General features: G+C 37.1%; 1 protein-coding gene and 1 pseudogene across 1 annotated transcript; both read left to right on the top strand.

Annotated features, from left to right (window-relative positions):
- The window catches only part of LOC139889335 (nucleotide pyrophosphatase/phosphodiesterase-like), a 41,162-nt pseudogene extending 29,238 nt beyond the window's left edge, over nucleotides 1–11,924 (top strand).
- A 1,506-nt stretch (nucleotides 11,925–13,430) lies between these two features.
- LOC139892555 (probable inactive purple acid phosphatase 27) lies at nucleotides 13,431–17,778 on the top strand. Its single transcript, XM_071875667.1, has 12 exons — nucleotides 13,431–13,695; nucleotides 13,812–13,903; nucleotides 14,007–14,076; nucleotides 14,161–14,283; nucleotides 14,372–14,464; nucleotides 14,971–15,121; nucleotides 15,252–15,333; nucleotides 15,406–15,541; nucleotides 15,621–15,826; nucleotides 15,914–16,039; nucleotides 16,483–16,792; nucleotides 17,323–17,778. Exons 1-12 carry the CDS (start codon nucleotides 13,510–13,512, stop codon nucleotides 17,626–17,628), a joined length of 1,881 nt encoding a protein of 626 aa, XP_071731768.1. The 5' UTR covers nucleotides 13,431–13,509; the 3' UTR covers nucleotides 17,629–17,778.
- The last annotated feature ends 731 nt before the right edge of the window (nucleotides 17,779–18,509 follow it).

The following is an 18,509-nucleotide window of genomic DNA, read 5'->3' as shown; positions in this document are numbered from 1 at the left end:
CTTGAAGATAGAACTTGAGAGAGATCAATTAGATGAAGAAAATTTAAGAATGAAAGTGTTTGTAGGTGTTTTTGGTCGTTGGTGTATGGATTAGATATAAAGGATATGTAATTTTGTTTTCATGTAAATAAGTTATGAATGATTACTCATATTTTTGTAATTTTATGAGATATTTCATGCTAGTTGCCAAATGATGGTTCCCACATGTGTTAGGTGACTCACATGGGCTGCTAAGAGCTGATCATTGGAGTGTATATACCAATAGTACATACATCTAAAAGCTGTGTATTGTACGAGTACGAATACGGGTGCATACGAGTAGAATTGTTGATGAAACTGAACGAGGATGTAATTGTAAGCATTTTTGTTAAGTAGAAGTATTTTGATAAGTGTATTGAAGTCTTTCAAAAGTGTATAAATACATATTAAAACACTACATGTATATACATTTTAACTGAGTCGTTAAGTCATCGTTAGTCGTTACATGTAAGTGTTGTTTTGAAACCTTTAGGTTAACGATCTTGTTAAATGTTGTTAACCCAATGTTTATAATATCAAATGAGATTTTAAATTATTATATTATCATGATATTATCATGATATTATCATGTATGAATATCTCTTAATATGATATATATATACATTAAATGTCTTTACAACGATAATCGTTACATATATGTCTCGTTTAAAAATCATTAAGTTAGTAGTCTTGTTTTTACATATGTAGTTCATTGTTAATATACTTTATGATATGTTTTCTTATCATAGTATCATGTTAACTATATATATATATCCATATATATGTCATCATATAGTTTTTACAAGTTTTAACGTTCGTGAATCACCGATCAACTTGGGTGGTCAATTGTCTATATGAAACATATTTCAATTAATCAAGTCTTAACAAGTTTGATTGCTTAACATGTTGGAAACATTTAATCATGTAAATATCAATCTCAATTAATATATATAAACATGGAAAAGTTCGGGTCACTACACTGGTGGTGCAGGTGGGGCCGGTGGAGCGGACGGTGCTGGTGGAGCGGGTGGTGCTGGTGGAGCGGGTGGTGCAGACCGCACGAAACGGGGTGCAGATGTCCCGGCTCCAGAAATAGTCAGCACGTAACGAGGTGCCTTACGTATGAGTGGGTCGGCAGGGTACGGCACAAGCCGCTTACCCAGTAACCCTCCGACGCCGACCAAAAGCGTCAGTGAAAGCACGACCTCCATTCACCCCTGGAATAACGGTGCCATCAGGACGGTATCGCTTCTTCGGCGGGGTGGAGGGTGCCTGTATAGGTATATCAGCAGGGTCCTCGTCGTCACTGGAGTCTGATGAAGAATCATCTGATGAAGAATCGGCGGATGATGAGTCATACGAATCATGTGGTGGTGACACGGGTGGCTGAACTGGTAGTCCAAAGGCGGCCAACATCCGTCTGTGTCTGCCTGGCGGAATCGGCACTAAACGTCCGTCGGGAGTGCGTCGGCAAGACGTGCGCATATAGTTACGAAATGGCCCTTCCCCGAACTCCGCGGGGATCACAACTCCACCGATGCAGGGCTGTGAATCCGAGGGTCTGGGAGCAGACGGAGCTGGAATCTCCGTAGGGCTCACGTGTCCATCAGAAGTAGCCACTGGTGCAGGCGGCTGGTTGCTAGTCCCGGAAGATGAAGCGCCGGGGTCACTCGTGCGTATCGGGATCGGTGGATCGGCAACAGTGGTAGGTGGAGTAGCTGAAGAGTCTAAACTGCCCAAAACGCTAGCAGGTGGTACATCCGACATCTGAACAAGGAAAAATAAATTTTTCATGTCAGTAAGTCATAAGCAAGCACGTATTAGGCCAACAGTTTAAATCATGTATAACAATAAGTAGCATGGCAATAACCGTAAATCATACGAAGGTAGCATGCAATCGAAAACAAGTAATATCATGCAGTAGTGAAATCATGTAATAGCATACGGCATATAGTAGTAAAAGTAAGCAGCAGCATGCAGTAAGTTCAGCGGAAACACGTAAACTAGCAAGTTGTAAATTAGTCCTATTAGTGAATCCTACTCGGGTCGGTCTTAGACTCACTAATGCAACCTAATTCCCTACAACCAATGCTCTGATACCAAATGTGATGCCCCGTACAAAACTATCGTGTACGAATCATCAACAACAGGATCATTACAAGGTTAAGTACTATATGCGATTTCAAAAAGAGTTTGCATTCATAAATAAAGTGATGTCTAAACCAACATCGAATGTTTTACAATCCAAAAGCATGCTTCACTAAGTAGAAGCAAATAATAAGTGTATGTGACCACAACGGTCGTTACAAGTCATAGTTCAAAAGTACTAATGTTTGAATGCAAAATAAAGTAGTTCATGCGATAACAACTCTAAGCAGCGGGTGTCTACAGCACGACTAGTACACAGCGGAATCTAACCTCAAGCACCTGAGAAAAACATGCTTTAAAATGTCAACACAAAGGTTGGTGAGCTATAGTTTAAGTATAACAGTATGTAAGGTAGGCCACGAGATTTCAGTGCTACAAAGAGCATTTCAAAATAGTATGATAAAGTATATGTTAACCGTGGGCACTTGGTAACTAACTTAACGTTTATACCCCCTGAAAGTACACTTGGAAAATGCATATGTCTACGAAGTATTAAACACTCGTTAAATGCTAGCGCTACTAGCCCGAGTGGGGATGTCAAACCCTATGGATCCATATCTAAGATTCGCGTTCACGGTTCAAAAACCAATGATTAAACGTTACCGAGCTAAAGGGAATGTTTATGCCGTTGTATAACCCACACATATATAAGTTTAAGTACTCGTGCCTAGTATGTAAAACATAAAATCCGCATGTATTCTCAGTTCCCAAAATAAGTTAAAGTAAAAAGGGAATGCTATAACTCACAATGATAATGTAGTCGTAAAGTCGGTTCGGAAAAGGTGTGCAAGTAATCGGTCCGAAGGTCCTCAACCTAAGGCAAAAAGTACTAAGTCAGTAAATCGTCTTAATAGTTTTAAAAGTATGTAAATAAGGTCTTAAAGTTCATCATCATTCATCATCAAACAAAAGACGTAAAGTAAGTTTCGTTTATGGAAGTAGTTTACAACAAAGGCTGACTTCAGTCAGTCACCACGGCCTCTACCCTTACTGAATTAAGGTGAGACCAGTGGCCATGGCTCCGTATATGAGTCCTTTAGTTGTGGTAAAATTTACAGAAGCAAACTCGTCTTCGTTTGACCGTGGCGACGGTCTAAGTGCGAGTAGGTCAGAAATTTCTGCACAACGTTAAAAGGACATAGTGACGATCGGAGGGCCATAAATCCTAAACCGTAACTCGGATTAAGTCGAGTCCTATATGAAAAGTTATCTACTTGAAAAGATATATTTTAAAATCAAGGTCTCAGTTGCCCAGGTCTACTGGTCTGTTACAGAATCAGTAGGACAGAGGGCTGTAAACAGAAAACAGGAAGTTAAAAGTGAGTTCCGGTGGTCTTGGTGCTTGATGCTTATCACGGTTCTCATCCTTGATGCGTATAGCTTCAAGTGTACAACTCATTTATGTGTTTACATCATATTTACCAAGTTTTGACCATCATAACCCAAGTGCAAGTCTAAGACATGAAGCACAACTCACTTAAGTGTTGCAAGTGTTTTGTTGAACCAAAGTTACATCAAAGTCTTAGATCTAACACATACATGAACTTTAAAGGTAATATTGAACTATAAACTTGAAAGTAAGCTAACTAATCAAGATCTTAAGGTGTAGAACATGGTTCTTAGTTAGATCTTGAAGATCCAAGACTCAAAAGTCTAGATCAAGCATAAGTATACAAAGTTATATTTAAAGAAAACTTATTTGTGTGTTCTTGAACTTTCAAGGTTGACTTTTAGTTCAAGATTAATGAGATCAAGGCTAACTTGTAGTTCTTGACCATTTAAACTAATTACATGAAATTAAAGTGCAAGAATGAAGAAGTAAACTAAGTAAACATGTAATTTGTTCATGGTTGTTCATACTTTAAAGATTCAAACCAAAGTTTGATCTTTAGAAAGTAAACTTTAAAGTTTACTTCATGAACTTCAAGTATGAGTTTAATCAACACATGAACTTGCAATCTTTTAAGAAAGTATATGTAGAATCATAACTAGTAAGTTATGTTCTTGAGTGTTCTTGAAATTACAAGATAAAAGAAGAAAGAAACTAGCAAGTTTGATTCTTGAAACCAAGTAAGTAAGTAACTAACAACTACTAGAAATCAACACAAGTAAACAAAGATTAAAACAAACAAAGTATGATGATGATATTTGTAGCATATGCTACGGTTTTACAAGGAAGAAAGAAAAGAAAAAAAGCTTCAAGTTTACTTACAAGAACTAGAGAAAATTGAGAGAGAATGAAGCAAGTTTGTGTGTGTGAAAATGAGAGAGGAATGTAGCAAATGAAGTAAATGAAAAATGAAACAAAAACCACTCCATATGGGAGCCTTAGGCCACGGTTTTGGCAGCCCAACTAGGAGGAGGGAAAGGTTCTTTGGTCACTAGTGTGTTAAAGCTTCAAAAGTTGGTTAAAAGGATGGTTTACATGGGGATTAAGTGCAACTAGATTCCAATTCTTTCAAACTAACAAGTTACACTTAAAATGATACTTACAAGTATTACTTACATATCTAGATGGGCTAACTAGTTCAACTAAGGAGTGTAGGGTGGGCTTTATAAGCCCATGTTCAATTAAAAGCCCAAGTTGTGTGTAATTAACAAATGAATCCAAATAACGCCCATGTAACTAACTAATCACCATAGTTAATTAAAATGATTAATAAAACTAATCATGAATGTAAATAATATCTAAAAATATTATTCGTGAAAGTTCCGGGTGTCACAAAGACGTTTCGGGCAATTAAAGTCAAGTTCGGGCAATCATGGCAACATGTAAATATAATAACATACATTCGTTTTATCACACGTATTAATAATAACAATTATTAATAAATAAACGTTGGAAAATCCAGGGTCGTTACACCTCGGATGGAAGATCTCCTCAGCTGTAAGGATTTGTTCGATCCTATTGAATTGAAGGGTATAAATCCTGATTCTGCCAAAAAGAAAGAGTGGAAAAAATCAAACCGAAAAACTATTGGTCAGATCTGTCAATGGATTGATCATAGTGTCTTCCACCATGTTGCACAAGAGACATACGCATATGTCCTCTGGAAAAAGTTAGAGGACATGTACCAGGCCAAGACTGCTCGGAATAAAGCCCTGCTGATGAGGCGTTTAGTCAACATGAAGCTCAAAAGTGGAACTTCAGTTGCCGAGCATACCAGTGAGTTCCAGAACTTGGTCAACCAGTTATCGTCTGTAGAGATGCCGCTTGGCGATGAAGTTCAGGCGCTACTGCTACTTAGCTCCCTTCCCGATAGTTGGGAAACGCTGGTAGTAACACTCAGCAACTCAGCCCCGAATGGCAAACTTACCATGTCAATGGTCAAGGATGCCCTATTCAGTGAAGAGGCAAGGAGAAAAGACATGGGCACAGATCAGACCCATGCCTTTGTCACAGAGAATCGGGGGAGACAGTGAATGAGTAGCAAAAACAAATGGAGAGGCAGAAGCAAGAGCAGGGGCAGGTCAGCTGATGGCAGAAAACCAACATATAAATGCCATCATTGTGGATTAGGGGGACATATAAAAAAGAACTGCTATAGATTGAAAGAGGAACAAGGTCAAAGCAGTTCACAGCCGAAGAATAAGGGTGGAGAAACATTAGTTACTATCACTGGTGATGTAGCTTATTGTTCAATCCATGATGAGACATGCCTTCACGTCTCATGAGAAGAAACAAAATGGGTGGTAGATACTGCAGCTTCCTACCACATGACTCCATATAAGGAATATTTTACAACATACAAAGCTGGTGACTTTGGAGCTGTGAAGATGGGAAATTCCAGTTTCGCTGAGATTGTCGGAATTGGTGATGTCAAGATAAAGACAAGTTCCGGGAGCACAATCACTTTGAAGGATGTCCGCCATGTGGCAGATCTTCGGCTGAATTTACTTTCTGGGGTAGCTCTCGACAAACAGGGCTATGATAGTCATTTCAGTAAAGGCACATGGAAATTGTTAAGAGGCGCTATGATAGTCGCTCGAGGACACATTTGCGGTACACTGTACAAGACTCATGTGAAGATCTGCACAGACAGCCTTAATGTTGCAGAAAAAGAGGCTTCACAAAATTTATGGCACCAGAGACTCGGTCACATGAGTGAGAAAGAGTTGTCTACCCTAATAAAGAAGAAGCTTATCAATGTAGACAAGGACGCTACACTAGATCCTTGCAATCATTGTCTGTTTGGTAAGCAGCATAGAGTCTTGTTTAATTCATCTTCAACGAGAAAATTAGAGTTACTCAGTCTGGTACACTCTGATGTTTGCGGTCCCTTAGAGGTTGAATCAATTGACGGCAATCGATACTTTCTGACGTTTATCGATGATACTTCTCGAAAGGTGTGGGTATATTTCTTGCGGACGAAGGACCAGGTGTTCGATTACTTCAAACAGTTCCATGTCATGGTAGAACGTGAGACAGGAAAGAAGTTAAAGTGTCTTCGATCCGACAACGGCGGTGAATACTCTTCCAGGCAGTTCGATGCCTATTGCAGATCATATGGCATCTGACATGAGAAGACAGTTCTGCGTACCCCTCAACACAATGGTATAGCAGAAAGAATGAACCGAACAATCATGGAACGTGTTCGGAGCATGCTCAGTATGGCTAAGTTACCAAAGCCATTCTGGGGAGAAGCAGTCAGAGCCGCTTGTTATTTGATCAACCGATCTCCATCAGTACCATTAAATTTTGAAGTTCCAGAGAAACTTTGGTCTGGAAAGGATCCATCATACTCTCACTTAAGAGTATTTGGATGTTTGGCGTACGCACATGTATCCAAGGAGCTCAGGCAGAAGCTGGATGCAAAGACTACTCAACGCATATTCATAGGCTATGGAGATGAAGAATTTGGATACAGATTATGGGATCCAAAGGAGAAAAATGTGATCAGAAGTAGGGACGTGGTGTTCCATGAAAGCCAGACAATAGAAGATATTGAAAAGCCCACAATATCTCAGAAGACAAATGTTGCTGCTCAGGTGCCAGAGGCAACAACGGAATCATTCATGAGAAATGAATTTTCATTGCAAGAAGAAATGCCAGAAGTAGAAGATAATGAGGAAAATGACGGTGCTGAACAGGGGGAGCCACAACCTCATCTGCCAGACGTTCCAGCACCATCACAAGGTCAAGATGATGGTGGATCTCATCAGAATATTCCAGAAATTCGTAAATCTGAACGAGGTCAGATTCCATCGAGTAGATATCCAGAATCCGAATACCTTCTACTTACTGAAGATGGAGAACCAGAGAGTTTTCATGAAGCAGTATCTCATAAGGACAAAGAAAAATGGTTGCTCGCAATGCAGGATGAGATGGATTCTCTGCAGAAAAATCAGACTTATGAGATCGTAGAACTTCCACAAGGGAAGAAAGCACTGAAAAATAAATGGGTGTTCAAGCTGAAAAAGGATGGCAGTGGAAAAGTGGTGAAATACAAAGCACGACTTATAGTCAAAGGATTCCAACAGAAGAAAGGGATTGATTTTGACGAGATATTTTCACCAGTAGTCAAAATGACTTCAATTAGAGTCATACTTGGTTTGGTCGCAAGTATGAACTTGGAGCTTGAACAGATGGATGTAAAGATGGCTTTTCTTCATGGAGATTTACATGAAGAAATTTACATGGAGCAGCCAGAAGGTTTTGAGATTTCAGGAGATAATCTCGTATGCAAGCTGAAGAAAAGTTTGTACGGTTTAAAGTAGGCACCTAGGCAGTGGTACAAGAAGTTTGACTCGTGCATGGTGAGTCAAGGGTACAAGAAAACTGCAGCAGATGAGTGTGTCTACATTCAGAAATTTTCTGAAGGAAATTTCGTTGCTCTTATACTATATGTAGACGATATTTTGATCGTAGGGAAAGATGCAACGAAGATCAACCAGCTGAAGAAGGAACTCTCTAAGTCTTTTGACATGAAATACTTAGGACAGGCTCAACAAATTTTGGGAATGCAGATTACCCGAGATAGGAAGAATAGAAGGTTATGGCTATCTCAGGAGAAGTATATTGAACGAGTGCTTTCACGTTTCAATATGAACAATGCCAAACCTGTTAGCATTCCATTAGCCAACCATTTCAAGTTAAGCAAGAGTTCTTGTCCCTCATCCAAGGAAGAGATCGGGGAGATGTCTTCAGTACCATATTCTTCAGCAGTTGGAAGTTTGATGTATGCGATGGTGTGTACAAGGCCCGATATTGCTCATGCAGTGGGAACGGTGAGTCGTTTTCTCTCCAACCCCGGGAAAGAGCATTGGAATGCGGTAAAATGGATTCTCAGATATCTTAAAGGTACAAAGAATCTATGTCTTTGTTACGGGGGAGCTGATCCAATCTTGGAAGGCTATACAGATGCGGATATGACCGGAGATCCTGATAGTAGGAAATCTACTTCAGGATTCATTTACACTTTTACAGGAGGAGCTGTTTCATGGCAGTCAAGACTACAGAAGTGTGTTGCATTATCCACAACTGAAGCAGAGTATATTGCTGCCGCAGAAGCTGGAAAAGAAATGTTGTGGTTAAAACGTTATCTTCAAGAATTTGGAATCAAGCAAAAGGAGTACAAGGAATATTGTGATAGTCAGAGTGCTCTAGATTTGAGCAAGAACTCCATGTACCATTCCCGTACAAAACATATTGATATTCGCTATCATTGGATACGCGAGGTAATTGATCGACAACTGTTGAGACTAGTGAAGATCCATACAAAGGAGAATCTTGCGGATATGTTAAGAAAGGTGGTGACTCAAGAGAAGTTGGAGTTATGCAGAGACATAACTGGAATGTTCGTGGATTCGGCCGAAGGGGGAGAATTGAAAGTTTCCAGCCTACAATCTAGAAGCTCACCTTCTAGATGTTCAAAGTAGCCTTCTTTGAACACCATGTAGAAGAAGCAAAGATGAACACGATGACGGCCGCCCACCTTCCTCGTTCACACGACACCTTCCTCGTTCACACCATTCCACCGCCACCAAAGTTTTAGTATAAATAGAGGTTGAAACTTCAATTGTAAATCATCCAAATCACTCAGAGAAGTGTAATCACAACCTAGAGAGTGTGTGTGAGTTTGAGAGTTTTTTTTGTAAGAGTTTTGTAATACTCTGTAAATCTATTCTTGACTTGTTTTTCTCTCAAATTTATATCTCCCAACGTCCAGGCGATCCTCTCCTCCTAACATGTTTCGGATCCGATATCATTTGCAAACCCGAAGGCCCCTCTGGACCCTCGTCTCGCTCATGGAAAGGCTTGGGATGAGGTACATTTTGATCATAAAAAAAATCTGTTTTTCGTGTTACATTTATGTTCTTTTTATAATATGTTACGTTGTGTTCTTGTGCAGATGACTGTCACTTGGACTAGTGGCTACAACATTGATGAAGCCATTCCGCTTGTTGAGTGGGGTTGGAAGCAGTGGCGGTTCTAAAGGTTAAGGTGTGGGGTCCTAGGACTCCACTACTTTAAAAAAAAATTATACTATATACTCTTCAAAATATATAGGACACCACTAAATTTAATTATAGGACTCCATATATTTTTAAAATTAATAGTTTTTTATAGGTAAACATCCACTAAAGTAACCTTAAAAACTAATTAGCTTTGAAAAAAAAAAAATTATGACCCCATTGTATTTTCATCCTAGAATCGCCACTGGTTGGAAGGATGAAACCAAAAAGCTTTCGCCAGCTGGAACATTGACGTTTACGCGCGGCAGCATGTGTGGTATGGTGCACCTGCGCTTAAATAGTGATAAAGTAAAGTGTATGCGATTATAACCATATGTACGTTTTAATGGGCATACAGGTGCACCTGCGCGTACAGTTGGATGGCGTGATCCTGGTTTTATCCACACTAGTTTCTTGAAAGAACTGTGGCCCAACACCATGTATGTGTGTGACTTACTATATACTTTTATATATTATCAATTTTTACTGAGATCTGTTTGTAAAACTTTTCCAGATATGAGTATAAATTGGGTCATCGTTTGTCAAACGGGTCAACTATTTGGAGTAAAACCTATTCATTTAAATCATCACCATATCCAGGACAGGACTCGTTGCAGCGTGTTATCATATTCGGAGATATGGGAAAGGTAGTACTATATATTAGCCCATATTTGAATATTTGATAAAAAAAATAATCCAAAATTAAACTTTTGGGAACATTAGTATGTATACTGGTTTTAAGTATTCTGGTATGATCATGTGTATAGGCAGAACGTGACGGGTCAAATGAGTATGCTAATTATCAGCCTGGATCGCTTATTACGACAGACCAATTAATTAGTGACCTAGACAACTACGATATCGTGTTCCACATAGGAGATTTGCCGTACGCAAATGGTTTTATCTCACAATGGGATCAGTTCACATCACAAGTTGAACCCATTTCTTCAGTTAAGCCATATATGATTGCGAGGTTCGTATATGCAAGTATTACTCCATATTGTATCCTTATTAATTAAATATAAATCTATTTTTTATTGACAACTTATAGTAATAAATATCATGCAGTGGCAACCATGAACGCGATTTTCCTAATTCCGGATCTTTTTATAACACTCCTGATTCAGGGGGCGAGTGTGGTGTGCCGGCTGAAACCATGTACTACGTTTCCTAATTCTGGTAATAATATTTATTTTTTAACATATTATTTGTATAACAAAAAATGTGTTGGTGCAATCCTATTGGCTCACACACTCAAGGTCTGAAGTGAACAGTAACCTTTTATCAATTTTTTTCCTTAGAAAATTATCCCCTGCCACAACGCGCGGGCTTCCTAACTCGTTTGTATACTAATACTTGTATCACTAGCAGTTCAAAAAGAAAAAAGAAAAAAGAAAAAAGAAAAAGAAAAGTACTTGAATCACTAACATAGAATCACTAACATTTGTATACATGATTCAGGTACTCGACGGATTATGGAATGTTTCACTTTTGTATAGCAGATTCAGAGCATGATTGGAGGGAGGGTTCGGAACAATATGCGTGGATCGAGAAATGTTTGGCGTCGGTCGATAGAAATAAGCAGCCATGGCTGATTTTTGCTGCTCATCGTGTTCTTGGCTATTCATCTAACGATCGGTTGGCTAATGAGGGTGCCTTTGAAGAGCCCATGGGACGAGCACACTTGCAGAAGCTATGGCAGAAATACAAAGTGGACATTGCATTCTACGGTCATGTTCATAATTATGAGCGAACATGTCCCATATATCAGGTACTAATCTAATTGGGCTAAGCTTTTTTTTTTTTTTTTAATTAACTATCCTTTTAAAACCACCTAAACTTGAGAATCTAGGAATCAACCGGCCGCTTATTTTAAATTGTTTGTCATATAAACTTATACTGTATGTACAACAGCATGACTCGTCCCCATTGATACAAACATTATATACATGTGCTTATCACTTATAATTTTTTAAATTTTTTTGGTGCTTGTATAGAACCAATGTGTCAACACGGAAATAACTCATTATTCTGGAACCGTGAACGGGACAATTCATGTAGTCGTTGGTGGAGGAGGGAGTCATTTATCAGACTTTACTGAAATTAACACATTTTGGAGTCTATATAAAGATCAAGATTGGGGATTTGTCAAACTAACGGCGTTTAATCACTCTTCACTTTTATTCGAGTATAAAAAGAGTGTTGATGGAGAGGTTTATGATAACTTTACAATCTCAAGGGACTATAGAGATGTATTGGCATGTGTACATGATGGTTGTGAAGCTACCACTTTGGCAACTTAGTAAACATGTGGTTTAATTACTTCAACTGTTTTTATTGAATATTGTTGTTGAATCTTGATAAATAACTGCTACCTATCTCTTCTCTAGCAACGTGTTGTTATAGGTAGAAGGTTTGCACTTGTATTAATAAAGATTGAAGTGTGTAGGTGTTGTCACTTGATTCTCCTATCTTATCTTATTACTCTACATTACAGTTGTCATTTATTTTTAGTGAAAACTGTTTTTAACCATTATTCGTTTCGTTTTCATTACTATTTTTATCGTAAATAAATATAATTTAAGATAGCTTATATTTATTTCCGAGTTAAAAGGACTCTAAAGGCAGAATAAGGGCAGAAGATAAGGATGATAAGGATGATTAAAAACACTTAAAATTTCTAATTATAACTTAAAACTTATTTATTAAACTCATTCATTTCCACTTACACAAAAATACTAATTACCCATTATACTAATTCTGGAAACTTATACTTCACCAATGGTGTTTATCATGTGCCTTTAGAGCACTCATTAGCTTTTCCCAAAAACGTTAATCTATCCCTCTCCTTTCTTTCCTTTTAAGCAAACTCAAGAATGACTTTTTATAATTTTTATTCTTTTCCATTACTAAAACTTTAAGAATAATAGAATATACACTTTTTAAATGTACACATAGTCACATAGTATAGTGGATTTGAATGTACTGAAATCACACATTCAGCACATTGTATGAATTGATGGGATGTAACAAATTATACGGATTGTTATATGTATTGGGAAAAAAACCCTTACTCGATGGGGAAACCCGAAATCCGATATTTTTGGGTCGGGTTCGAGCCGGGTAAATGTGTTGTGGGCCGGGTTCGGGATGGTTTCTATTTTTTTGCAGGTCCGGGTCCGAGGATGGTTTTAGACATAAACTCGATTACCCGGCCCGTATAACAGATTACCCGGCCCGTATACCCGATTACCCGGCCTATATACCCAAAAAAAGACTGAAATACCAGTGGAAAAACATGTTTACCCGATTGTAAGTAAATGAGGACCCAAATACCCGCAGAAAAACCCGTTTATCCACTAGTTAGTAACTAAATGGATACTCGGTGAGTCCGGTTCCGGGTTTGGGACATATTAATTTAATCATGTTCGGGTCTAGGATTGCCTAAATCCGACCAAATCCGGCCCGATGCCATTCCTAAGTATGACCATATAAACTAAGGATTAGCTATGTATATTTTTTGAGAAGTTAATAACATAACATGTACTAACTTTATATTGCTCCAAATGTAGCATCTATGTCCGCATAATAAGATCTACTAACAATATTATATTTTTCCTTAAACATTGGCCTCAAAGATTCTTTCTTTTATCTCTAAAAATGATAACAAACAAAATAGTTGACGTAAACCTTAGTTAGAAACCTCTAGATTATCGCTAAAACTATCACATCTTCTGACTTTTCAAAGTTGAAAACAAACTCAAAACAGAATATCTCTTGGCATCTTCCACAAACCATTACAAATTCACAATTCAGAACCCATCAAGAAAACTAAAACTACAATAGTTGACATTTTCATGTCTATATGGTGTTTGTGAAATTGCCTCAATGAAGATCATGTTCAAAGTTTCAATCTTTTCATTATCATTATGTGTTATAGCATTAGCCCATTTAGTAACAGCTGATCTTAAGATCACTGAACAACCCTTATCCAAGATTGATATTCACAAAGCTGTTTTTGCTCTTCATGATGGGGCTTATGTTAAAGCTAACCCTACAGTTCTTGGCTTAAAGGTATAAACTGTGTGTAGTTTTTCTAATGTAATTGTCATATGTTGATATGAAGTTAATCAACATGTGTATGTTTTTAAATCTTTGTATAATGTTGATTAATTTTTGACTTAATGAAGGGTGAGGATGTTGAATGGGTCACTGTGGAGGTTAATCATCCTAACGCGTCTAATGATGATTGGATTGGAGTATTTTCCCCTGCTAATTTTAAGTGAGTTGTTGTGTAATATTATTATTATTAGTATGATATATAATATGATTATGATTATAAAGTTTAATTTGCTACTGAATAGTATAATGTTAAAATAATGCAGTGCATCAACTTGTTATGATGTGAACGATTCTAAACAACAGGCTCCGTACATATGTTCTGCACCAATAAAGGTGAGTAGCGAGTGATATCTATCGTAAGGAATTATATGATTTTGAAAGATATATTGACTTTATCTGACTGTTGTTCTCTCACAGTATACATTTGCAAATTACTCGAATTCAGGATACGCAAAAACAGGGAAAAATACCATAAAGCTACAGATTATCAATCAACGAGCAGATTTCTCGTTTGCCTTGTTTTCAGGCGGATTATCGAGTGTATGTATCCACAAAAGCCTTTTTAAATAAAAAAAAAAAAGTTTTTATATTGCTACTTCTAAAAAAAGTTGTAATGTTCTTTTTGCAGCCAAAGTTAGTAGCATATTCAAACTTCGTATCATTTGCAAATCCAAAAGCACCTCTTTATCCACGTCTCGCTTTAGGAAAATCTTGGAATGAAGTAAGTTTTGCAAATGTATTTTTTGTATACATCTGCTATTATTTTTTTTTACTTCGAAAATTTGGTGTGTACTTGAAGATTCAGATTGACATTTGAATCTTTTTTCTTTTATTATGTTAATGTTAAATGTTATGTTTGGTGTTGGTGCATTGGTGGTGACCTGACTTCCGGGAAGTCAGGTGTTCGACCCCTATGTGCTGCAAAATAATTCCCTCGAGGTTATCTGCCCATTTCATGGGCCTCGGAGGTATTGGACATTCGTTCAACCTCACCCGAAGGGGTTTTTACCACATGCGATACCCGCATGGATTCGCCGTGGGATTTCCTCCAGAGGGGCGGTATGACTGTAAATGGTTCGTCGCAGGAAATGATCGGATGGGTTGGTTCTGACATCACGTTCAGACCCTCGTCGGTGACTCTAACCGCCGTTCAAAAAAAATGTTAAATGTTATGTTTATGTTTATTATGTTTATGTTTATGTTATACGGTTTTTTTCTATCGTGTAGATGACTGTGACTTGGACAAGCGGCTACAACATAAACGAAGCAACCCCTTTTATTGCGTGGGGTGTGAAGGATCAACACCCTATGAAATCTAACAAACGCCGTATGCTAGCTCCTGCAGGCACACTAACATTTCATCAAAATAGCTTGTGTGGTACGTTCTTTAATATTTATAGTTGGAATTAAATTAAGTTATCTATCCGTCTTCAGATTTGGATGCTAATATGAAATTAGTTTAGATATGATTCATTACGATTTATGTTCATTTATGAGATTTCTTGCAGGTCCACCGGCAAGGACTGTTGGTTGGAGGGATCCTGGTTTCATACATACAAGTTTCTTACAAAATTTGTGGCCAAATACAAAGTAAAGTTTTAAAATTTGTTGAAACTTTAGGTTTATTTATAGTTCAATCAACTAAACCATATTTTCAATTAGGTATTTTTACAAGATGGGACATATGTTGACTAATGGTACATATATTTGGAGCAAAAAGACGTATTCTTTTAAATCGGCCCCTTACCCAGGACAGGAATCGTTACAACGCGTTATCATATTTGGTGACTTGGGGAAGGTAAACTTTATAATAATAAATACAATTATAATATGAGTACGAGGAATTAAGTAATATCATATTCATTTGCTAATTTCAGGCAGAACGTGATGGTTCAAACGAGTACAATAATTATCAACCTGGTTCTCTTAATACAACTGATCAGCTCATATCTGATATTGACAACATAGACATTGTGTTCCATATAGGAGACATTGTATATTCAAACGGTTACATTTCACAATGGGACCAATTTACTTCACAAGTGGAACCCGTTGCGTCTGTTGTGCCATATATGCTTGCAAGGTTTGTTTAGTGAAAAAGTTTATTTTAAATATATATTCTTGTTTTTTTTTCTCATATGTTGATATTCTATGTAAAATATCGGTGTAGTGGAAATCACGAACGTGACTTTCCAGGTAGCGGATCTTTTTATGACGGTAGTGATTCGGGTGGCGAATGTGGTGTACCAGCTGAGACTATGTTTTATGTCCCTGCAGAAAACAGAGCTAAATACTGGTAATAATATATAATACTAATCAATAGTTGGGCCAAATTATATAGTTAGTTTATAGTATGGGTCAAATGGGTTTGTCTTGGGTCAAAATCTATCAAGTCCAACAAATAGAGACGGGTCCAACGGGTCTTGCATATGGGTCAAATGGGTCAAGCTATAAAGTTTCAAATTTTTACCTTTTCTCCACAATATCAAGTTTTTTGAATACATATTTATGTGGCAGATTTGTTAGTTTAAGTTTAACCATTAACACTTGGAATTTTCTATATGTTTACTTTTGGTGACATATAAAATCTACATGTTTAACCCATTAAAAATACCAAAAAAAAAAAAAAAAAAAACCCTTAAAAATTGAACTGGAGATGGTAATTGGGTTGAATATCTATCTCTATTAGTTGTTTGTTCACATTTATTCAATTAAAGTGACAATTTGTTGATATTGTAGGTATTCAACAGATTATGGTATGTTTCATTTCTGCATAGCAGACACCGAGCATGACTGGCGGGAAGGCACCGAACAGTACAAGTTCATCGAGAAATGTCTTGCATCTGTAGACAGGAAAAAACAACCATGGCTCATTTTTGCTGCTCACCGTGTTCTTGGTTACTCATCAGACAAATATTATGCAGCCGAAGGCTCGTTTGCTGAGCCAATGGGACGAGAGAGTTTGCAGAAACTTTGGCAGAAATACAAAGTGGACATTGGATTTTATGGCCATGTGCATAATTACGAAAGATCTTGCCCCGTTTATGAGGTAAATTTTTCAATTTTCAAGAACTTGCCAAACAATCAATTGATCAAACATCTAATTCTTTATATTTATCTAGTTATGGTTATCAATATTCAAGGTTGTAAAAGTCGCAAGTCGGTCGAGTCGTGGACGAGTTAGGTGTTGACCAACGTTGACTTTTATGAATAAATAAATTAAACATATACTATAAATTACACACAAATATAAATATATCAAACATAATACATAAATATTTCAAACACAGATATATGGCACATAATCTAATTTTAAAGAATACGGAGTATACTTTTTTTTTTTTTTATCTAACCTTGACTTTGACCAACTCAGACCCGATTAGGCCGACTCGGCCCGGCTTTGACCCGACTTTTTAGCGTTGACCGACATATAAGGCGTCTTTGTGGGAGTTGGGACGGGCTAGTCTCCAAACAGATGCGTCGACCGACTTGGGCAACTTTTACAAGTGTCAATATCATATGATAAGGTCGGTTTTTTTTAGTGTGGTTTCTAATATTGTGCATTTGGTGATGGTGTAGAATCATTGTGTGAACTTAGAGACGTCTCACTATTCTGGCACGGTGAACGGGACAATCCACGTTGTGGTGGGTGGAGGGGGTGCCCATTTGTCGGAATTTGCACAAATTAATACAACTTGGAGTCTTTATAAAGATTATGATTTCGGGTTTGTGAAAATGACTGCGTTTAACCACTCATCGCTACTATTCGAGTATAAAAAGAGTAAGGATGGGAAAGTGTATGATTCGTTTACCATCTCAAGAGATTATAGAGATGTGTTAGCTTGTGTACATGATGGGTGTGAGCCTACTTCTTTGGCATCTTAAAAATTTGGTGACATGTTTATGTGTTTTTCATATAAAGCAACCTTATTTAATTTAAATTCTATGACTTATTATTGTCCACCAAAAAAACAATTCCTGAATATTGGAAAAAAAAATTATTATACTTCTCTAGGCTCGAGTGTTATTTTATTCTGTGACATATTTTTTTTATAAAATATTATTTATTTATTTTATAAAAAAAAATATTCTCCATACCCCACTTTCGTTGGATTGGGTATTGTTGTTGTTGTTGTTGTATTATTTATTTATTTTATATTCTAAGATATATTATTGGACATTACAGGCCTAGATAAGCATTCATTTACTCAAAAACTACAGTGTTAAGTTATAACTGAATACAGGTCATATATACTGTAGTGTTCTTATTTTGTCTCAATTTACACTTTGGAGTAACTATCGGCGAAAGCACGTTTATGAAGGACCTTTCTCCTATGTACGGTAAATCATCCTTCTCCAACTTTCTATCAACAAAAGTTAACCCGCCCTCAGTGACAGCAAACCTTACGAGGTTTCCTGAATGTAATTCTGTTTGAAAATCAACCAACCCAAGTTGAATACACAATTAACATATAAGACTGTCTTACTAATATCTATCATCACATGAAAACTATCTAATAAATCTCTATAATTATGATATCAAATAAGAATTATTTAAGCTTAGAAAAATTCAAAAATAAAGAAGAAAATTCTAAGCTCAATGGTGATGTCATTAAAATAATTTATTGTATTTAATAAAATATTAACATGATAAAACACTTCATGACCATATGTACAATATTTGAAGCATTACGTATAACCTTATAATAAAACACTCTCATGACCATATGTACAATATTTAAAGCATTATGTATAACCTTATGATA

The sequence above is a fragment of the Rutidosis leptorrhynchoides genome, chromosome 2 (genome assembly GCF_046630445.1).
Source record: "Rutidosis leptorrhynchoides isolate AG116_Rl617_1_P2 chromosome 2, CSIRO_AGI_Rlap_v1, whole genome shotgun sequence".
Lineage (NCBI taxonomy): Eukaryota > Viridiplantae > Streptophyta > Magnoliopsida > Asterales > Asteraceae > Rutidosis > Rutidosis leptorrhynchoides.
Note: the sequence above shows the minus strand (reverse complement) of the source record. Positions and strands in the feature narration are given on the sequence as shown.

Bases quoted from the DNA above. Each gene is read 5' to 3' on its own strand.
- LOC139892555 (XM_071875667.1), top strand. From the start codon at position 13,510: ATGAAGATCATGTTCAAAGTTTCAATCTTTTCATTATCATTATGTGTT. The intron at 14,465-14,970 runs GTAAGTTTTGCA...TCTATCGTGTAG, and splicing joins TAGGAAAATCTTGGAATGAA to ATGACTGTGACTTGGACAAG. The intron at 15,122-15,251 runs GTACGTTCTTTA...GATTTCTTGCAG, and splicing joins TCATCAAAATAGCTTGTGTG to GTCCACCGGCAAGGACTGTT.